Raw genomic sequence first — 23,770 nt, forward strand, 5'->3', positions numbered from 1 at the left:
AATTAATCATTACTACCAACATGTTAACTGAAATTAAAGATATGAGAACTTAGAAATGAGATTTTGTTAACATCCAGGATTTTGGTATGAAGGCTGCATGCTGCGTATGTGTTCAAAAAGAAATACAAATAATTTGATTTAGGTTGGAATACATTTAATTGGTCTTATTTTTTTCACTAATTCCAAAGTCATTTGAAAAAGTAATTCTTATATATCTTTTTAAAACACGCTTTAGGGTTTTTTTTTTTTAACTATAACTATAGAAATAACTAACAAGGATACTTTTTTCCTGAAATATGACTATGAAAACTAAAGCTTTGTGTCATTTCAAGAATGTACCCTTTTCTTTACTGTTCATGTTTTTATAAATTTATTTATTTTACTTATTTTTGGCTGCATTGGATCTTCGTTGCTGTGCATGCGTGGGATTTCCCCAGTTGCAGCGAGCGGGGGCTACTCTTCGTTGCAGTGCGCGGGCTTCTCATTGCGGTGGCTTCTCTCGTTGCGGAGTATGGGCTCTAGGCAAGTGGGCTTCAGTAGTTGTGACACATGGGTTCAGTAGTTGTGGCTCATGGGCTCTAGAGCACAGGCTCAGTAGTTGTGGCGCATGGGCTTAGTTGCTCTGCGGCATGTGGGATCTTCCTGGACCAGCGTTCGAACCCATGTCCCCTGCATTGGCAGGCAGATTCTTAACCACAGAGCTACCAGGGAAGCCCAGTTCATATGGTTTTAATATTTGCTTATTAGGTAAGTAGTTTAGTATCTTTGCTTAGAACTAAAATTTCGTCTTTATGAACTAAGCAGCCCATGGCAGGTTTTAGGAAAAACTATGAGGTTTGTCTTTAGCAGACTAGAGGTGTCTGTTTCTCCTTTTTGTGCCTTACTTTCCCCCAGTTTTCTTCCTTTCCTTCCTTCCTTTTTTCTTTGGGTTGCGGCATGTAACTTGCAGGATCTCAGTTCCCTGATCAGCGATTGAACCTGGGCCATGGCAGTGAAAGTGCTGAGTCCTAACCACTAGACCACCAGGGAACTCCCCTGCCGCAATTTTCTTATATTCTATTTTCTGATTCCTTGGGCACACGGCGTTTCTAGCTCTTCTACCGCCTTTCAATTTTGTTAACACCCTTTCTCTATTCCAGACTTTTTTTTTTTTTTTTTGGCTGCGTTGGGTCTTTGTTGCTGTGCGCGGGCTTTCTCTAGTTGCGGCGAGTGGGGGCTACTCTTCGTTGCGGTGTGCGGGCTTCTCATTGCGGTGGCTTCTCTTGTTGCGGAGCACGGGCTCTAGGCGCGTGGGCTTCAGTAGTTGTGGCACACGGTCTCAGTATTTGTGGCTCGTGGGCTCTAGAGCACAGGCTCAGCAGTTGCGGCACATGGCCGTAGTTGCTCTGCAGCATGTGGGATCCTCCCGGACCAGGGCTCGAACCCGTGTCCCCTGCATTGGCAGGCAGATTCTTAACCACTGTACCACCAGGGAAGTCCCTCTATTCCAGATTTAAAATGTTGTAAATGATTGATAAAAAAGTATTTTCTCTTCTTCCAGCTCTATATTTTTATACTTTTAAATAAATCAGAAAAACTGTAAATTAAGGAAAAAGAGTCTTGCCAATAGAATTCTAGTCTAGGCATCATTCAAGAGGGTAGTTACATAATAATATCAATAATAATAATAATAATAATAGCAGCTAACATTTATTAGGCTCTTGTTTTGTGCCAGGCATTGTGCTAAATGCTTTACATAATTTATTTAACAGTTACCACAGGGGATTCCTGGTTAGAACTATGTGCTTCCACTGCAGGGGGCCTGGGTTTGATCCCTGGTTGGGGAACTAAGATCCTGCAAGCTGCCAGTCAAAATCAAAAACACCAGTTACCACAGCCCTGGGAGGTATTTGCTATTCAGAGCTCTGTAGTAATGGAGTGCAGTCACTGAATATTTTTTATTGGAACGTAGAGAACTTTTTCAGATTTGTAAAATCAAACAAACAAACCAAAAAATCCAATCTCTAGGGCTTTACCAATGTTTACTTTCCCTGGCTTTTTTTTTTTTTTTTTTAATCTGAAAGAGAAGAGAAAAGAAAAGAAGTATTAGGGGAAGGATAGTTGAGAATTTTCCTGAAATAAGCAAGGAAGTTAGTTCTCTTATAGGGGAGTTTGATTAGTTCCAGTTAAGAACATGTTAGTGACAAGCACAGTGATCTCTGACTTCTACATTTAAGGAGCATCCAGAGAAAAACTGACAGGAGTTTTGCTGGCAGAAAATGAACTTACACAAGAAGTTTTGACACCTAGATGCTTTGAAGTAACTGAGAGCTGGAAGTTAAGACATTAACAGAAAGATTCAGGGGAAGTGAGGGTTACTTAACACTTAGGTGTAGTATAGAGACTTTCTGGAAACATTTCTAGAGCCTGCTTTCTTTCCCTTAGTCTTTACTGTGGGATTTACTTAACTTCTGCCTGCAGACTTAGTCTAGCTCTGGAACACATTGCTTCCCTGACAGGGCTAATGAGGGTCCAGACGTTTTGCTGCACTAGCCTCCTGACCCTGTTTAACTGTGACCTAAGGTCTGCGCAGCACCAGGGCTTGGGGACCTGTATTCTTTCCTGAGTCCTGGAGTCGTCGTGTTTGCCCTGGAGGGGATGATGTGGCACAGTGGAAAGAGAATGGGCTTTATTGTCAGATTGGTTGCCTACTCCACGAATTACTAGCTTTGGAATGTTAGGCCAAGTTAACTAACCACTTAGGCTCTAAATTCCTCATCTGATTCTGCCATTCACATTCCTTATTTGCTCCTCAAGCCTAGCACAGTCTCACCTTTTCATTCTAGTTTTTTTTAAGAGTAATGGTTTCCAAAGTGGGAGGCGTGCAAAATGATCTTCTAGGCAGGGTATAACAAGAAAAAAATGGGCAATTAACTTTACTAATATTTAAATCATAGTTTGACACTTTACTCCGTCTGTATGTCTGAGGGTATACATCAGGTACGGAAAGTGAGGTAACCTGAAGGGAGGATCATGGGCACGCCACAACCTGGAGGGGCCGACAGTGTGAGCCTCCTTATTTGTTTGCTTACATTCTATTTGGACATATTACAGTTAACCTCTACCTGGTTTAGGGATCTTTCAGATTATATTATCTGATTTGCATGAAATGAAGCTTGCTGAATGAATAGACAAAGGGCTTAAAAAGATTCCTGCCAAGAATCTGCGGATTGAAGTTTCAGATTCAACTGAAGACTGAAGTGCTAATGCAAGGACACATGAACAGCAGGAAACAAACGGAGCTGGTACTTCTATTTATATTATGAGCTTGTTTTCAGTCACATGCAAAGTACAAAACAATAATGGTCTAAGCAGATTGAAAAGGAATCACTAAAAAAAACCCCCCAAAAACCTTAACATTGTTAAAAATACTATTTGATGTATGGGTTTATATATACCATTGAGTATATTGTGCCTTAAGGTATTTGCTTCATGATATTATGAGGCTAATATGGTCAGTTGAGATATTTTAAAATGAAGCATTCCAAATATGAAGACAAACTTACTGAGCTTTTTTCAGTGATGATTATAGTTGTGTGCTAATTAATATCTTTTATTTTTTTTGCCTGCGTCAGGTCTTGGTTGCGGCATGCGGGCTCTTCGTTGTGGCGTGCGGATTTCTCTTTAGTTGTGGCACGCGGGCTCCAGAGCGTGTGGGCTCTGTAGTTTGAGGCACTTGGGCTCTAGGTGAGGCGCGCGGGCTTAGTTTCCCCAAGGCATGTGGAATCTTTGTTCCCCGACCAGGGATCAAACCCATGCCCCCTGCATTGGAAGGCAGATTCTTTACCACTGGACTACCAGAGAGGTCCCTGATTAATGTCTTAAAATTTTATTAACTTAATGATATATTTTTGGAAATTTCTTTGGAGATTTCTTACTTCAGGAGTAAAAGAGAAAAAGCCATAAACGTTTCTTCTTCCTGTTTTAGTAAAACTGGCTGAAATAATACATAGACAAAAATAACAATTTTAGTTTGGTGACAAACTAAAAATCCATCCTTTGTTAGCAAATACTGTTGGGATACTCGTAGAAGACATTGCTGAGGTTTTGAAATAATAAATATTATACCAAGTTATGGAGTTTGTGAGTGTTTCTGTATATTTCGATAAAAGTTCAGAGGTTATGGTTTTTGGTGTAGTCCATTTTTATAATAAAATGTATGGAGACCTGCCTCTTTAACCCTCCAGACCACTAAAGGAAAGGTTTACCAGAGAATATACTCTAATGACTTAAAATTTTATCATGAAATAGGGCATATAAAGCATAAAGAATAATACAGTGTACCCAGAACCCAGCCTAATAAATAAATCATAGCTAATAGAGTTGGTATTCCTCTGCAGTCACATTATTCTACTTCCATCTCCAGAGGACTTTGCTTTTCTGAATTTGGTGATGCATGTTTTATGTGCACTTGTAAAGAATTTGTATTTTGTCATTATTGGGTGGGTTGTTCCACAAATGTCAATTAGATCTAGTTGGCTGATGGTGAAGTTGAGTCCTTCCATATTCATCTTGACTTTCTATGTGTATTGATCATAGAAGAGTGTTGAAGTATCCAAGTATAAGTGGATTTGTCTCTTTCTCCTTTCAGTTCTTCAATTTTTGCTTATTTTTAAGCACTGTGGTTAGGTACAGAGACATTTAAGATTATGTCTTATTAAAGAATTCTGTATGTTACAGGCCCGACAATACAATTTTATAGATATTGTTTTATCTATATTGTATTAAAAAGCAATTGGTTTTTAAGTCAGTTAAGAGAATAAAGGAGAAGAAATATGTAATTGTACTGTCTTTAAAAAAATGAAGTTTACTTTTCTAGAACAGTTTTAGATTTACTGAAAAATTGAACAATAATAGTTTCTATATGTATCCTACACCCTGTTCCCTCTGTTATTAGCATCTTACATTAGTATGGTTCATTTCTTGCAGTTAATGAACCAGTGATGATACATCATTATTAACTAAAATCCATACTTCCTTCAGATTTCCTTAGCGTTTACCTAATGGCCTTTTTCTGTTCCAGAATCCCATCTAGGATACCACATTACATTTAGTTGTTGTCTCCTTAGACTTCTCTTGGGTTTGTCGGTTTCTTGGCTTTTTCTGGTCAAGTTTTTGATGAAACTTGACACTTCTGAGGAGTATTGGTCAGGTATTTTGTAAATTTTCCCTCAATTGAGATTTGCCTGATGTTTTCCTCATGATTAGACTGGGTTTATAGGTTTTGGAGGGGAAGACCACAGAGTTAAAATGCCATTTTCATCACATCGTGTCAAGGGTCCATACTGTCAGCATAATTTATCACTGTTGGTGTTGTACTTGATCACCTAGCTGAGGTAGTGTTCATCAGGTTTCTCCACTGTCAAGTTATTTGCCCCTCCCCCTTCACCTCTTTGGAAGGAAGTCACTGTGTGCAGCTCACACTTAAGGAGGGAGGAGTTATGCTCCACCTTGTTCAGGGCAGAGTCTCCATGTCAATTATTTGGAATTTTTCTGTACAGGATATTTGTCGATTCTTCATTCTCATGTATCAGTATCAACTTAAGGATATTTAATACTACTTTATTTTGTTGCTGAAATTTTTCCAACTTTGGCCATTGGGAGCTTTTTCAGTTAGCCTCTGTGCCCCTTTGATATACCCCTATCATATGGTTTTGTTCCTCCCAGGACTTCTTTACTTTCTGTACTACAAGATGCTCCAGGCTCATTGTGTATATTTCTTGCCTCAGGCATTTCTCGGAGGAGCCCTAGTTCCTTTTATTGAAGAATGGTATTATAAACAAAAATTTGGCCACTAAATGTGCTGAGTGCTTTGGGATACTTTTGTTTCTAGGCCCTCTCAGTTGACAGAGCAAGGACATGTATATGTGTATACTAATGCATATACACATACCTACAAATGCTTTTATATGTACCTATCCATATATCTATATCGAGTACACCATGAATGTATACTGATGTCTCCAGTTGTAATCCATTCCATTACCACCTGGATCATTATAGCTTCTCACCTTGCCTATCTGTAACCTCACACTTCACCATCTGCCATCTGTTTACTTAATTGTTCAGTTATGCATACATGCATAGCGGTATTAGAATTCTTAACCCATAACCTGTGGGAAACCAGAGTACAGTACTTATATATATTTTATTTTGCCTTTAGTTTTAACAGACTCTGTTCACTTCCAGAGTTACTTAGGTTACTATACTTTCCCCCCACCCTGTTCAGTGAGGCTGTTTCATACATTTGTAATACAGTTAGATTGTTTTGTTATATTCTCCATTTCGTTCTGGGGTTCTTTGATCCCCTAAAGGATTAAAAAAAATTTTTTTACATACATTAAGGTTCACTGTGTGTTGTAATTTTCTTTTGGTTTTCACAAATGTGTAGTGTCAGTGTCCACCATTACAGTATCATACGGAAGTTTTATCGCCCGAAAACTTCCCCTGTGCTTCACCTATTCATTCCTCTTCCCTTCTTCCCAAATCTCTGGCAACCACTGATTATTTTACCATTTGTATTGTTTTGTATTTTCTAGAAGGTCATAAAATTGGAATCATATAGTACGTAGCCTTTTCAGACTGGCTTTTTTCACTGAGCAATACGCATTTAAGCTTCAAGTTTTTTCATGGCTTGATAGCTTATTATTTTTTTTGATAGCTTATTTATTACTGCTGAATAATATTCCATTTATGAAAGTAGTAGTTTCTTTATCTATTCACCTATTGAAGGGCATCTTGGTTGCTTTCAGTATTTGGCAGTTGTGAATAAAGCTGGTATAAACATTTGGGTGCAAGTTTTGTGTGAATATACATTTTCCACTTAGTTGGTTAAATACCTAGTGCAATTACTGAATTGCATGGTAAGACTATGATTAGTTTTGTAAGAGACTGCAAAACCGTTTTCCAACCAGGCTGTCTGTGCATTCCCACTAGCAATGGATGAGAGTTCCTGTTGCTCTACATTCTTGTCATCATTTGCTATTGACAGCTTTTTGGATTTTAGCCGTTCTAATAGGTGTATAGTGGTATCTCGTTGTTTTACTTTGTAATTTCCTAATGACAAACGCAGTTGAACCTCTTTTCATATGCTTACCATCCGTATAATTTCTTTGGTAAGGTATCTGTTCAGATCTTTTGATCATTAAATTTATTTATTTATTTTTTGGCTGCATTGGGTCTTCGTTGCTGCGCGTGGGCTTTCTCTAGTTGCGGCTAGCGGGGGCTACTCCTCGTTGCGGTGCACGGGCTTCTCACTGTGGTGGCTTCTCTTGTTGCGGAGCACGGGCTCTAGGTGCGTGGGCTTCAGTAGTTGTGGCACTCGGGCTGAGTAGTTGTGGCTTGAGGGCTCTAGAGCACTGGCTTAGTTGCTCCGCGGCATGTGGGATCTTCCCGCACCAGGGCTCAAATCTGTGTCCCCTGCATTGGCAGGCGGATTCTTAACCACTGCACCACCAGGGAAGCCCTGATCATTTTAAAATTGGGCTGTTTTTCTTGTTGTTGAGTTTTAAGAGTTCTTTTCATAATTTGAATACAAGTTCTTCATCAGATATGTGTTTTGAAAATATTTCTTTCACTCTGGGGCTTGTCTTTTCATTCTGTTCATAGTATCTTTTGCAGAGCAGTTAATTTTCATAAGATGCAGCTTATCAATTTTTCCTTTCATGAATCGTGCATTTTTTCAGTTTGGCCTTGGGCTTGGGTCATTAAATAATCTTTTCTAGGAACCTAACAGTTTCAGCTCCTTTCAGATGGAAGAAACTTTGCTTACATTCTCATAGCTAGGACTCTCGTCTTCTTTCATTTTGTAGACTAAAGCTGTACTCTGGTTCTTCTTCGTTTTTTTAATTTTACTTTAAAGATGTTAACTGTTGCATTGTTCGCAGAAGTAGATAGTTGGAAATAATTGTCAACAGTCAAGGCTTGGATGAATGATCGTGATAAAATTCCATTCTGTCATTCAAAATTGTGGTTTTGAAGAGTATTCAGTGACATGGAAAGGTGTTCAAATATATTGTTAAAGTTTTCCCCCACCTTTTTTGAGCTATAATGACAAATAAAATTGTATATGTTTAAAGTGTACAACATAATTTGATAAATGTATACATTGTGCAGTGATTACTGCAATTAAGTTAATTAGCTCATTCTTTTTTGTGTGTGGCAGTGGTGGCTTAAGATCTACTCTCTTAGCAAATTTCAGATATTCAGTAGAGTATTATCAACTACAGTCACCATGCTGTGCATTTGATCCCCAGGATTTATTCATCTTGTAACTGAAAGTTTGTATGCTTTCTATTTCCCCGTTTCTCCCACCCCCCAGCCCCTGGGAGCTGCCAATCTACTCTGCTTCTATGATGAGTTTGACTTTTTTTGGTATTATTAGATTCCACATATGAGTGAGATTACATAGTATTTGTCTTTTCTCTGTCTGACTTATTTCACTTTGTGTTCTGATTATTTTTAATTGGGTGGAATGAAGCCCCTAAGTAGGGTGATCAGGATCCTGTGAAGATCAAACACGTTTGAATAAATGTACCTAGTAGATTTCCCAGGATGAACCACAGGAAGAAGGGGTTGCAGAGTCCTGAGATCATGGCATCAGAGAATTTTATTTGTACATTCATGTGGACAAAGATTTTTGGCAGTTGAAATGGGAAAAAAGGGTGGATGTGAGAGTGATTATGAGGAAGGAAATGGCAGTGTTTGAAATCAGAGTTAGTATGTGAAGTGAACGATAAGGAGGTGTTGGTTACTTCTAGATTATGAGGCTCAGAAAAGGCAAAGTGCCAGGAGTCCAAGTGGAAGGAAGAAGAGACATGTGTTTACATTCATGTAACTGTTGATCTTTAAAGTTATATCAGGAAGACAAGGACGTAATCAGGTGTGGTAGTAGGGTTAGATCTTTGTTGAGTGTGGACTGTTAAAACCATAATTACAAAGATGGAGGTATGAGTATCCATGGAGCACTGGAATGGAGTCAGGCTAAGGCCTGGGGAAATCATTTATAGTAATCTTAATTTATGTGTACCCCATACATTTGGATTTTATGAAATCTGAACTATAAGCTTGGTTGAAATGAAAAGACTTAATATTTTAGTTTGAGTTCTATCAGAAGCTGACTCTTAGACAAGGATTTGCGTGCAAGTATTTTGTTTTGGAGGTTATCCCTGCAAACATCAGCAGGGGACCGGGAGGTGAGATGGGGAAGGGAAGTTAGCAGATAAGGGTTTTGTTATCAAGCAAGTTACCACTGTGGGTGACAGAAGCTTATTCCCACTGGGGAACTCTAGGAGCCTGTGTAAAACATGTCCTCAGATTTATACCCTTTTAGGGGGCAAGGTAGGTAGAGTATATACCAACTAAATCAATCATTGGTTGAGATTGTTTCTAGGGAGTGGTAAATTTATAGCATTTCAGGCCTGACATGCAAGGAACAAAATGGACTTCAGAGGTCAGAGGAAGCCTCGTTTCTCTGTTTAAACAGACAAACAAACAAACAAAATGCAGATGCTCTCAGTCAGTATAGAAGGATTCAGTAAAGGCCAGGAGATATGGGGAAGGGGAACACCCTATTAACTGTTTCCTTAATACTTGCTCTGCAGTTCTAGCATCTCCAGTTCATTTTCTCTAGGCCACCAAAACCCGCATGCCCAGCTTAAATGAGCCAGTCTAGCGGCATATTAGGACTGGCGCCAGGTGTCCTTTTCAGAACATTAAATCCTGGGTCATGGGTTGAGTACCGCCATGTCAACAAACTTTGTCTTACTTTACACTTGGCTCAAGTTCAGCACTCTCAAGGTCCATTCCCAGGTATGTTCTTCCAGTTCCTGTTAGTGCATATCGTCAGGTCCAGCAGCTGTTTTGATGAATCAGCCCTTTTCCATCCAAAGCAGGGACAGTACCTTCCCTTTCTGATGATGTAAGACTTGACCCTAGTTATTAGCGTAGAAGCAGTGAGGGAGGTAGAAACAGATCCTGAGGAGGGTCAGCATCTTTCTAGGCATGCATCGCAGATGAGAACTTTGCATAGTCTTTAGGCAGAGGAGACTGCCCTTGTAGCAAGAGCAGAGAGCCACTTCTTCAGGCCTATAGGGTTCAGGGGAATCTTGGCTGGACTATGAATTCAGTCTTCTTTGTTAAGCTGCCTACTTTCATAAACAGAATTTGAGCCTGATTTTTAGCACAATCTGCTCTCAAGTTGTGGGAGCTGAGGGTTCCTTAAAAAGTGCTGCCATGGAGGTCTCTGGCTCTCATAGCATGCTCTGAGTTGGTACTTGGCTGATTTAAGCCTTGACATTTTCTTTCTTCTGTGCATCCGTCCTACTTAACAAAAGCTCAACCATTTAATTGTCTTTAAAATTTCCAGTCCTCCTGTCTCTCTCAAATGCTAAAGCTATTGTAGAAGCCAATTATCTTCTTCTACCTGTGTCCCTTACTAGCTCCACCACTTCATGAGTCTTAGTACTATCCATGCAGCAGCACACCAGGGGTTCTCACCAAGCTACTTACTGCCAGCACTGGGATCCTTGTCATCTGTTGGCGAGTGATCCACTTACAGAATTCACCTTGAAGGTCTGTTTTACAGGATCAAATCTGTCTTATTTTGGGTTACCCTAGAAGCAAGTGCTCTATAAGGGCTCAAATGCAAATTAAAAAAAAAATTTTTTTTTTTTTAGATCCTAGGAAATACTGGTAGAAGAGTGGAGAAGTAAGACAGAGAAGAAAGTAGCTAATAAAGGATTTCTTATCAGGCACCATGGGAAAGCCAGACGTGTAGTAATGCAATATTAATTACTATTGCTTTAGGTTGGGTTGGCATGCTTTTACTTAAAGGACCAGATGGTAATTATTTTAGACGTTGCATGCCAGATGCTCTCTGTTGAAAACACTCGACTCTGCCATTGTAGCATGAGAGCATCCTTAGACAATACATAAATGAATAGGTTTGGCTGTGTCCCAGTAAAACTTTATTTGCAAAAACAGGTGGCAGGTCAGATCTGGTCCAGGTACTATAGTTTCTCTAGCTTGCTGACGCCTGCTTTACGTGCTCTCTTGGTTCCAATGCCACAGTAATCACACATGCAGATGTGGGCTCTGAAGTGGCATCGGCAGTACTTGTAGTTTCGTGGTCATCCAGATGATCTAAAATATGTTTATATTAATTTTTTTAAAGATTAATCTGGAAATAAAGACAAAATTTAGAAAACTGTAATGAAAAACTTAGGGATCTCCAGGAATTCATAATTCTACCTTGAGAAAAAGTGATTTAAAGAAATAGCAAAAGTAGAAGAAGTATATAATAAATGATATATATTATAAAGGACATTATGATTCTCTGTTTTAACCTGTGTTTAGCATTTAAAATTTGTATTACCCAGTGGGAGACCAAGTTTGGGGACAGGGAGGAGGCTTTTGAATATCTTCGTTTCATTATAATTATAGGCTCCTGGTACCAACTCTTGTTTTTTTCTCTAGGACCTAGATTTCATTAGATGTTTGCTGTTTCTGGTTGCTTTTTCTTTGGCTTACTTTCTTTCCGTTTAAAACTGTTTCCTCTTGGGGGCAAATTGTTAGGTAACCATCATGTACATTGAAGCCTATTTGGTAACATTTCAGTGATCTAGGAAAGGGATAGTTTTTTTTTTTTTTTGCGGTACACAGGCCTCTCACTTTTGTGCCCCCTCCTGTTGCGGAGCACAGGCTCTGGACGCGCAGGCTCAGTGGCCATGGCTCACGGGCCCAGCCGCTCCGCGGCATGTGGGATCTTCCCAGACTGGGGCACGAACCCACGTCCCCTGCATCGGCAGGCGGACTCTCAACCACTGCGCCACCAGGGAAGCTCGGAAAGGGATAGTTTTAATGATCAAAATATTAATTGCAGAATGGTAAGGAATATATTTACATTTTAAATTTTCTTTAGGATATATTTATAACTAAACTTTCAGCAGGCACTTTGCTTTAATAGATACGTAATTTGTGTAGTTACCATTTAATTCGTGATTCTAACGTATTCGACAGTGTTATATAAATCACTCCATGATTTACAGCAGTTTAATCTTCTTAGGGATATTTAGCTTATGCTATTTGTTTAGATATTTTTTTTCTTCATAGAGTAAGGCGAAGTTTGGCTGAGATGTCACAGATTTTGCATCAGTAGGGTCCATGCAATGGGCTATTGTGTTCTAGCTTTTTAAGCATAGAGATTTGAAAATATGCATCTAGAGGCAAAAATTATGAAAGAAGTTTAATGAAAGGGTTGGGATTTTACTCTACCGCTTCTGAGTTGTGTGTCCTTGAGCAAGTTAGTGTTCTTTTCTAGGCATCTGTTTCCTAATCTGTAAAATGGGGATAATAATAATGCCAGCACCCAGAGTTATTGGGAGGATTAAATGAGATAATGCATGGAAAGAGTTTTTTCTTAAACAAAGTGACTGGCATAGCCAAAGTCATGTGAGTAAAAACTTACATTTAGGAGTTCTTTGAGTTTGTGGATGAATACCTTTTTTGTTTAATACTTTTTAATATAAAAATAAAAGATTCTATTTATACCTTTTATGTATAAGCTAATTATCCTGATGTTCTTTATTATAGCCTTTCATTATAATTATTATCTAAATTATCTTTAGTAACATGTTTATCTATGTAAAGCAGTTGGAATATGGGGAAAATGTCTCAACTAATCCAGGACTCTGCAGAGAAAATAAAGTTAGAAATAAGACATGGCCCCATATTTTCAGCACAGGGAGCAAGTGTATGAGCTCATTTAAGTATTGACTTTATAATATTTTAGAAGCTATCAAATAAAGGAACAGCAGTTTGTTTTTTTCTGTATCGGGCTTCTACTTTACTTTTACTGATATCCTTTTAATGTATGCATACACAGCTTGGTTTCTTGTACCTCTTCACAACAGACTGATAAGCACTTGGTGGAATTGTCAAATTACACATTGGTTTATTGTATCCTTCTTTGTCTCTAGGATGATTGAGGAAAGTGGGAACAAGCGGAAGACCATGGCAGAGAAGAGGCAGCTGTTCATAGAAATGCGTGAGTCCTGAGTGCTTCTGGAATCCTGTTTGTATGTGTGGGAATGTTTTTTTTTTTTTCCCCGATCAAGTCATAGAATTAATCATAAATTTTATGTTACAAGCTTTAGAAAGGGAAGAATGGGAGTTAAAGAATCGTGCAGTTGGAGGACACCAAGCCAGAGCATATATTTTAATTGAATTGACTTGAATTGCTTTCTTCAAGGTCATAAATAAAAAGGCAGAAATGTTACCTAAAATATCTGTGAGTTTAAGGCATGCCAGTCAATTTAGACTTCTTGCTGTAACTCCACTGTTACCATGAGATTGCAGGTGGTGATAAGTAATTAATACATTATATTGTGTAAATTACCTTACACTAGTTAAAGATTCTAAGGTAGCGAGGACTAAGTGTTAGGAAACACTTAGAGCTGTAGGAAAAAGTAAAAGCAGGAATGTGTACTTTGGTGTATTACTTTACTATATACCCTTTGAAATCTTCTGTTAAAAAATTCTTAAATTGATGTATTCTTATTTATTCTCGTATATTCCTATATTCTTATATGTTTCTTATATGAAACTCAAACAAAGAAAAAGATGGCCAGGAAGAGTAGGGCAGTTCCCAGTATTTGAAGGATTGTTTTGTTTTGCGATTGCTTGTCTGTGTGACCTTGACCAGTGCGTTCACACTTGGTGGACCTCAAATTCCTTAGCCAGGAAATAAGGTTATTAGTTTGTACCAATGATTGTGAAACCTTTTAAAAGCACTGTGCTCCTTACAAGGACCTTCAACATGAGTGTCATAAAATTCATTCTGCTTGGCTGAAGCAGGGGGTGGGGGTGGTGGGGGTGGGGTGGGGGGGTGGGGGAAGTAGGAGTCAGCTTGAGACGGCCCCTGAGGTAGTTGCAGAATTCTAGAATTCTACCTACCACAGAGTGAAAATCAGCAGATCAAGTCTCAGAAGACCCTTCCAACTATCAAGCTATTTTAAGTCTTCAGAGTCTTAGTAATGGGAGGCAGAGTTTGACTCAACTCAGACCTACGTTGTCCTGCCAAGCAGAGCCTAGATAACTGTTCGTTAAAGGAGGAAAAGAAATTTTTGGCATTGGTTAGGCAGTCGGTCTGGGTGACCTTTAAGGACTTTTGTAGCTCTGAGTCCTTAACTGCTAGTCATCTAAGCCAGACGGCTTGGAGTCACTTCTCTCCACCTCACCTTTCACCTCCAAGGAAATGGCACAGTGCAGCTGGGTGTTCCCTCAAAAGTGAGTCTTGAATCTGTCTGTTCCTCATACCATGATGGTGTTGAATCCAGGCTCTGCAGTCAGATTGCCTGGGTTTGGATCTAGGCTCCCTCACTTCCTGGCTGTATAACCTTGGGCAAGTTACTTTCTCTCTCTGTGCTACAGTTTCTTCATCCATAAAATGGGAATTGTACCTACTTCATAGAACTATCATGAAGATTAAATGAGGTAATGTGACTAAAGCACTTAGCACATTCCTTTCCCAGATAAGTAGTTATTTAATGTGGCTAGCTGTGTTTTTTTTTAATTCCTCTTTTTTTTTATTGTGGTAAAATATACATAAATCATATTTATTTTAACCATTTATAAATATGCAGTTCAGTGGCATTAAGCTGTGTTTATTATTAATATTTGTATCCTTGTTACTTTTCTAAACTAAAACAGTCGGTTTCTGATCCTTTCCTTCAGTCTTGACACTCTCAAATCGGTGATCTCTGATGCTGCCAGATTGAACCCAGATTTATTCTAGGTTACTTCCTTCTTAAATCCCTTCAGGGCTCGTCATCACAGTCCTGAGAAAGCCCAAGCTCTGCAGTGTGCCAGATGAGGCCCTTCTGGACTCTTTTTCTTGGTTCCCAGTTTCCATCACATGCCTTGTGTGTCATTTCCCAGCAGTTCTGAACTGGCTTTCCCCAAGATAGATCGTGTTTTCCATATCCCTGTGCTGTTGCTTATGGGGTTGCCTTCACCTTCATCTGGCTTGTTGTTCCTGCCTACCCTTCCAGACTCAGCAAAAGGACCATCTTTTCATTTAATTTTTAACACATTTACTGAGAATCTGTTACATTCCGGGCACCATTCTAGGTGCTAGGGTTATAGGGGAGAACAAAACAGTCCCTGACTTCACTCATGCCACTTACATTTTAAAAGGGAAACCGACAAAAATGGAAACCAAATAAATAATAATTCCTCATACTAAGAATTACCTGGGGTGCACTCACATGGGCATGTGAGAGAGCATGACTGGGGTAGATATTTGAAGTAGAAATTGGGTATTCTGCAAAGAATTGGGTTTACTACTTAGTGAATGTTATCACTGACACACTAACTTCATATAAATTACCATTCTCTGTAACAAACTCAAGGATATGAACAGCCTGGGAGATGTTTGGTGGGTATGGCTTCTTGAGCCTCCTCTGTTTCTTCACAGGAGGTATTGCATTGGTGGCAATGGTATCTTCTGTGGGAAGCCCCACTCTCATTTCCAACATCACCCCAAATCTGCGTTATAATTACTTTCTGAGGATGCAGAAATCACCATTTGCCAGCCTTATGACTTGGCCCTATCATCTAGGTATTGGGTTGATTTTAGTATGTCAGTTTTGAATCCAATGATCTTTCTCCACTCTTTCATTAGTCTTAATGGTTAGTTTATACTTCTGCTTAGGTAGGTAACTACATGTGCATCATTTTTTAAAAAGACTTTATTTTTTTAGAGCAGTTTTAGGTTCATAGCCAAATGAAAGAGGAAGGAACAGAGCTATCTCATATATACCCCCTGCCCTGGCACATGCATGGTCTCCCCCACTATTAGCACCCACACCAGAGTGGCACGTCCATTACAACTGATGGACCTACATTGACACATCATAATCACTCAAAGTCTATGGTTTACATTAGGGTTCATTCTTGGTGGTGTACATTCTATGGAACTGCATTATTTTTAAAGAAAGGCCATTTTGACTCTTATTTTTGCAATCCTTATACCTCTTTTTCATGACCTACTGTACTGGTTAGGACCTCAGATATTGTATTTAAGAGTTGGGAAGATAGCAGGCATTCTTGTCTTGTTTTTGACTTGAATGGGAATGGATGTAATATTTCACTATTAAAATGATATTTGTTGGGCTTCCCTGGTGACGCAGTGGTTGAGAGTCCGCCTGCCATGCGGGGGACACGGGTTCGTGCCCCGGTCCGGGAAGATCCCACATGCCGCGGAGCGGCTGGGCCTGTGAGCCATGGCCGCTGAGCCTGCGCATCCGGAGGCTGTGCTCCACTACGGGAGAGGCCACAACAGTGAGAGGCCCGCATACCGCAAAAATAAAAAATAAATAAAATGATATTTGTTGTAGGTTTTGTACCCTTCATCAGGTGAAAGATCTACTTTTCTGTCCTAATTTACCAAGAGTTATTACTGTTATTTTCTTTAAATCACGAATGAGTATAGAATTTTATCAGTTGTTTTCTGCTTCTCTTGAGATGATACAGTGACATATAATATATTTCTCCTTAACATACATAGTTCTGGGGCCAGCAGTCTTTTTCTTAAAGAGCCAGAAAGTAAATATTTTAGGATTTGCAGGCCATGTGATGAGTTCTCTGTCATAGCTACTCAACTCTGCTGTTGTAGCATGAAAGCGGTCATAGGAATTTAATAGTTTAGATAGCTTGTGTTTTTTATCTTGTGTTACCTTTATTGTTGTGCCTTTCAGTAGTATTCTTAAGCCTTTCTATTTTTAGACAGTATGTTTTAATTTCCTATTTTGAACAGTGATGAAATCAGTTTGTTCTTTCTTTGCTTAATATTTTATCTTCTGGACTCTAAGCACCATGAAAGTAAGAATCACATGTATTTATCATGGTAGCCCCAGCAATTCAATAAGTATTTATTAAAGGAGGAGTAGAATAAATTACGTACAAATAATTTGATAGTTTACGATTTTTACATGATGTAACATTACTAAGAAAAAGGAAGGGTGATAATCTCTCGACTCTCGTGCTAAAGTAAAAACTTTCTAGATGAGTCTACAAAATACTTGATGCCAGGCCTCCATGCTCAGAGATTCCAGAATTTTTCCTTTTCCAGAATTTTGTCACTTTTATTGGTCTTCTCAAGGAACTTTGGCTTTATTGGTCCTCTCTATGTATCTTTGTTTTCTATGTCATTATTTCATGCTATTACGTGGTTTATTATTTTCTTCTTTCTACTTTAGGCAGTTGTATTTTTCTTTTTCTAATGTAGGCCATTTATTTTCAGACTTTTTTCTTTCTTATGTAAGCATTGAAGAATATACTTTTCTGTGATTTTCTATTTTTGTATTACATGTGTTCTGATATATACTATTTTCATTATCAGATCTCTGTGTTTTCTAATTTCTGTTGTAGATTAATGAGAAGTATCCTTTTAAATTCGTAAATGAATGTCTGTTTTAATAATAAAGATATTTAGCTTAATGGGATTATGGGTCAGGGAGTGAGGGATGTTCTAGAATCTTTGTATTTGTTGATATTTATATGTTTTTCTAAATATTCCATGAGTGCTTGAAAATCATGTGTATGATTTCTGTGTTATCTAGATCAAGCTCATTATGTTTTACTAAAATCTTTTTGTCTTTTCTGATTTGACTGCTTGATCTTAATTACTGGAAGATGTTAAAAATCTCTGCTTTGATCATGGATTTAAAATTTCCCCCCTGTAGTTCTGTGTTTTGAAGCTTTTGTATTTAGATGCATATATATTAAAATGTTCTGTCTACCTGGGAAATTGAATCTTTTATTATTATATAGGTAAACTTTTTTTTTCTAGTAATGCTTTTTTGCTTCAAAGTTTGTTTTGTTGTATATTAATATATCTATACCAGCTTTTTTTTTTTTTTTTTTGCAGTACACGGGCCTCTCACTGTTGTGGCCTCTCCCGTTGCGGAGCACAGGCTCCGGACGCGCAGGCTCAGCGGCCATGGCTCACGGGCCTAGCCGTTCTGCGGCATGTGGGATCTTCCCGGACTGGGGCACAAACCCGTGTCCCCTGCATCGGCAGGCGGACTCTCAACCACTGCGCCACCAGGGAAGCCCACCAGCTTTCTTTTGATTAGCATGCCTAGTACACTAAATATCTTTTTTATTTTTAATTTATTTTTTATTCTGTTAACATCTTTATTGGAGTATAATTGCTTTACAATGGTGTCTTAGTTTCTGCTGTATAACAAAGTGAATCACCTATACGTGTACGTATATCCCCATATCTCTTCCCTCTTGCGTCTCCCTCCCACCCTCCCTATCCCATCCCTCTAGGTGGTCACAGAGCACTGAGCTGATCTCCCTGTGCTATGCGGCTGCTTCCCACTAGCTATCGAATTTACATTTGGTAGTATACATATGTCCATGCCACTCTCTCACTTCGTCCCTGCTTACCCTTCCCCCTCCCCCTGTCCTCAAGTCCATTCTCTATGTCTGAGCCTTTATTCCTGTCCTGCCCCGAGGTTCTTCAGAACAATTTTTTTTTTTTAGATTCCATATATATGTGTTAGCATACGGTATTTGTTTTTCTTTTTCTGACTTACTTCACTCTGTATGACAGACTCTAGGTCCATCCACCTCACTACAAATAACTCAATTTCGTTTGTTTTTATGGCTGAGTAATATTCCATTGTATATATGTGCCACATCTTCTTTATCCGTTCATCTGTTGATGGACACTTAGGTTGCTTCCATGTCCTGGCTATTGTAAATAGAGCTGCAATGAACATTGTGGTACATGACTCTTTTTGAATTATGGTTTTCTCAGGTTATATGACCAGTAGTGGGATTGCTGGGTTGTATGGTAGTTCTAGTTGTAGTTTTTTTAAGGAACCTCCATACTGTTCTCCATAGTGGCTGTATCAATTTACATTCCCACCAACAGTGCAAGAGTGTTCCCTTTTCTCCACACCCTCTCCAGCATTTGTTGTTTGCAGATTTTTCAGTATATATCCATTTATTCTTTAATTTTTTTCCCTGTATCCTTATGTTATATATGTATCTCTTGTAAATAGCATAAGTTAGATTATTTTAAAAAAATAACCAAAACAACCATTGTGACAATTTTGGCTTTTTCATTGAAGACTTTATTTTGTTTAACCTTTTTTTTTTTTGGTACGCGGGCCTTTCACTGTTGTGGCCTCTCCCATTGCAGAGCACAGGCTCTGGACACACAGGCTCAGCGGCCATGGCTCACGGGCCCAGCTGCTCCGCGGCATGTGGGATCTTCCCGGACCGGGGCACGAACCCGTGTCCCCTGCATCGGCAGGCGGACTCTCAACCGCTGCGCCACCAGGGAAGCCCTGTTTAACCTTTTTTATGAATACTGATATGTTTCATTTTTCTTCCATTTTATTTTGTACTTCAGTTTTGTCCTTTCTCTGTTTTTTTTTTCCCTCCTTTCTTGACTTCTATTAGATGAATTGAGCTTCCCTCCATTCTACTTTTTCCCTCTACTTACTTGTGAGTGGTATGTTCTTTTTCTGTTCTTTTTGTGATTACTTCAGAAATTTTAACATCAATTAAAATGAAGCCCAAATGGATTAAATGTAAGGCCAGAAGCTGTCAAACTCTTAGAGGAAAACATAGGTAGAACACTCTATGACATAAATCACAGCAAGATACTTTTTGACCCACCTCCTAGAGAAATGGAAATAAAAACAAAAATAAACAAATGGGACCTAATGAAACTTCAAAGCTTTTGCACAGCAAAGGAAACCATAAACAAGACCAAAAGACAACCCTCAGAATGGGAGAAAATATTGGCAAATGAAGCAACTGACAAAGGATTAATCTCCAAAATTTACAATTTACATGCAGCTCAATAATAAAAAAACAGACAACCCAATCCAAAAATGGGCAGAAGGTCTACATAGACATTTGTCCAAAGAAGATATACAGACTGCCAACAAACACATGAAAGAATGCTCAACATCATTAATCATTAGAGAAATGCAAATCAAAACTACAATGAGATATCATCTCACACCAGTCAGAATGGCCATTATCAAAAAATCTAGAAACAATAAATGCTGGAGAGGGTGTGGAGGAAAGGGAACCCTCTTGCACTGCTGGTGGGAATGTGAATTGGTACAGCCACTGTGGAGAACAGTATGGAGGTTCCTTAAAAAACTACAAATAGAACTACCATATGACCCAGCAATCCCACTACTGGGCATATACCCTGAGAAAACCATAATTCAAAAAGAGTCATGGGGCTTCCCTGGTGGCGCAGTGGTTGAGAGTCCACCTGCCGATGCGGGGGACACGGGTTCGTGCCCTGGTCCGGGAAGATCACACATGCCATGGAGCGGCTGGGCCCGTGAGCCATGACCGCTGAACCTGCGCGTCCGGAGCCTATGCTCCGCAATGGGAGAGGCCACAACAGTGAGAGGCCCGTGTACTACAAAAAAAAAAAAAAAAAAGGAGTCATGTACCAAAATGTTCATTGCAGCTCTATTTACAATAACCAGGAGATGGAAACAACGTAAGTGTCCATCATCGGATGAATGGATAAAGAAGATGTGGCACATATATACAATGGAATATTACTCAGCCATAAAAACAAAGGAAATTGAGCTATTTGTAATGAGGTGGATGGACCTAGAGTCTGTCATACAGATTGAAGTAAGTCAGAAAGAGAAAGACAAATACCGTATGCTAACACATATATATGGAATTTAAGAAAAAGAAAACGTCATGAAGAACCTAGGAGTAAGACAGGAATAAAGACACAGACCTACTAGAGAATGGACTTGAGGATATGGGGAGGGGGAAGGGTAAGCTGTGACAAAGTGAGAGAGTGGCATGGACATATATACACTACCAAACGTAAGATAGATAGCTAGTGGGAAGCAGCCGCATAGCACAGAGAGATCAGCTCGGTGCTTTGTGACCACCTAGAGGGGTGGGATAGGGAGGGTGGGAGGGAGGGAGACGCAAGAGGGAAGAGATATGGGAACATATGTATATGTATAACTGATTCACTTTTTTATAAAGCAGAAACTAACACACCATTGTAAAGCAATTATACTCCAATAAAGATGTAAAAAAAAAATGAAGCCCAAATCATATCAATATTTATAACTTTGTTCAAAGTGATACAAGAATATTAGAATGTGTTAGAGTACCTCCTTTATTAAATATATGCTCTTTTTTGTATTATCTTTTGAACTCCACAAATTAGACTTTATTTTTATCTTGTGTAATCCATTTTTGTTTTATCCAACCTATTTGGTTATCACTTTCTTTGTTTGCCATTATTTACAAAAATTTAAATCCAGATCTTGGTGGAGCCAGGTACGTGTCACAGCCATTTCCTTTTGCGGGATTTTAAAACTTTTTTTCCTAGTTCACCCGCTGAGAGAGTCACCCTTCAGTGATCTTGGTTTTATCTGTATCTTCCTCTCTGCTGGGACCTCTGGCTTCATCTTTGGTCCCTAGGGTTTTTAAGTGTACTGCCAAGAAAAAAATGAGGAAGTCATTCGTGTTCATATTTGTTGCTTATTCAGACTAATTTTTTTTTGAAAAAAAATTTTTTTCCTAATTAGAAGTGCTTGTGAAAGTTTTTAGACAATTCAGACATGTTACTGTACTTACGTTTATTAGATTTATACTATCTTCTCCCCTTTCTCCTTCCTTCCTCCTCATCTCCCCAGTTAGATTCGATTTTCAGCAAAGTACATTTACTTCCTTATCCCTGTCATTAGTCTGCTGAGCACGTCCATCAAATCCTGTGGCTTCCTGGAACACAGTTTGGAGTGTTCTGCCCTACCTGAGGAAAGTTAAAAGCATCAACATGTTTACACAGGAAAAGGAACTGGCTTCCCCACTACTTTTATCATCTCCCTCCATGAGCCTTTCCTTGCTAGTGTCTGCAGCTGTATATCCTTTTGACATAACTTTGTAAGTTTTTGAGAAAAAGCCTTTTTTATATCAGACAACCCAGAACTTCCCAGTTTTCAGTTATTTATTCATTCAATAAATATTTAGGTGCTAGTTTTATTGTGTTCTACTTTGGGACATACAGTAATGAATAATACAACAGTAAAATGGTCTCTGCCTTCACGGATTTTGTTTTCCTGGAAGTGGGAACAAGGGATGATAGCGCAGTAGGAGCCATGATGGGGGAAGCAAGGCGGGTTCAGGAAGGAATCTGGGAGGAAGTGATGTCTTGGCTGAGTCAGCCCAATAATGTGGTGAAGGAAGGGCTGGGGCACTATCACTTACCAAGGCCCAGAGGTGACGGGACCCGGTATGTTTGGGTAACTATAGGTAGTCCAGACTGATTGGAGTTGAGTGTGAGGTAAAATGTGAGAGGTGCATGAGCTAGACCTTTAAGTTGAGTTGGGTAGTCCTATGTTTCCCAAAACTAGCTTGATTATAAGACTCTTTAGGGGCATTTGTTAAGAATGAAGATTCCAGCTTCCTCCCCTGGAGGTTTTGATATAAGCTTCTGATACAAACAGATACAGTAAAACCCTTCCATTTGACTCTTTGCTTTCCTTGGGATTTGGTTATACTATAGAACATTCATATCCCATTCTCATGAATAAGGAGAGCCATAAAGTGCAAAGAAGGCTTAATCCTTTCTTATCCTTTCCCTATCTTTCTCCTGTACCTCTTGGGTACCCAGTGTCCCATTGGTTCCCTGTCTGTTCACGAATTTCACTGGGCTTTCTAACTGGGGCCAGAGTTCTGCCTGGATATTTAGTTAGGGCTCTCTGTATCATTTCTTTTCTTTTTTAAAATTTAATTAATTAATTAATTTCTGGTTGCGTTGGGTCCTCGTTGCACGCAGGCTTTCTGTAGTTGCCGCAGGCAGGGGCTATTCTTTGTTGTGGTGCACGGGCTTCTGATTGCAGTGGCTTCTCTTGTTGTGGAGCGTGGGCTCTAGGTGCGCGCGCTTCAGTAGTTGTGGCACGTGGGCTTTGTTGCTCCGCCGCATGTGGGATCTTCCCAGACCAGGGCTCGAACCTGTGTCCCCTGCATTGGCGGGTGGATTCTTAACCCCTGCATCACCAGGGAAAACCTCTGTAATTTCTGGGTGGGCTTGAAACATTGTCTGACATTAGTATAAAAATGACATTTTATTGTATTTCTTTTAATGAAATATTCTTGAAATGAATGATAGTGAAGAGTAATCATTTCTAGTTCAGAATTCCCAAAGTGATATTCCAGTCATTTCAGTTTCTTCACTGGGGGCTTTTCTATTTTGTATTTGCCAAACTACCATATTTTCTGATCAGGAAATTACTGTGACATTTATATAGGGGAAGTATTAAAAAAATGAAGGCTATTCTTAGGCACTGTATGAGGATTCTCCTTACATAAATTAGGGAAGATGGCTGCTTCAGAAGAAGGGAAACATATGGGAAGTTTGGTTGAATATTGGTACAATAATATTTTAATAAAGTTCTAAGGTTATTAATTATATCTTAACTTTTAGAAATTATGTTTGGATTTGGACTGCTATTAGATTTTTAAAAAATGATGCTCTGGCCAGGACTTCTTAGAATTTCTGAATCCTGTAACATCCCTCTGCTCTCTCTACATTTTCTTCAATACATTTAGAGTGATGTATTTTCACAAGGATCAGACTGGCAAAGGGAAGCAGAGTGATACTTGATTCTTGACTAGTTCCTGAAACTTCAGTGTAGAGATTTCTGGC

The 23,770-nt window shown here is 39.1% G+C and overlaps 1 protein-coding gene across 10 annotated transcripts in view; it reads left to right on the plus strand.

Moving 5' to 3' along the window:
• Positions 1–23,770, plus strand: part of DTNB (dystrobrevin beta) — a 244,825-nt gene that overhangs the window by 9,358 nt on the left and 211,697 nt on the right. For all 10 annotated transcript variants that reach the window (XR_016395508.1, XM_022574276.3, XM_022574279.3 and 7 more), the window contains exon 2: positions 13,017–13,084. Coding sequence is in view for 9 of the 10 variants with exons in the window: in XM_022574276.3 (XP_022429984.1) it covers positions 13,018–13,084 (67 nt within the window). In the remaining variant the exon portion in view is untranslated. The remainder of the gene's footprint in view (positions 1–13,016; positions 13,085–23,770) is intronic.

Source organism: Delphinapterus leucas, chromosome 13, assembly GCF_059928025.1.
Source record: "Delphinapterus leucas isolate spDelLeu-1000000601 "Yukka" chromosome 13, BTC_Dleu_Yukka2, whole genome shotgun sequence".
Taxonomy (NCBI): Eukaryota; Metazoa; Chordata; class Mammalia; order Artiodactyla; family Monodontidae; genus Delphinapterus; species Delphinapterus leucas.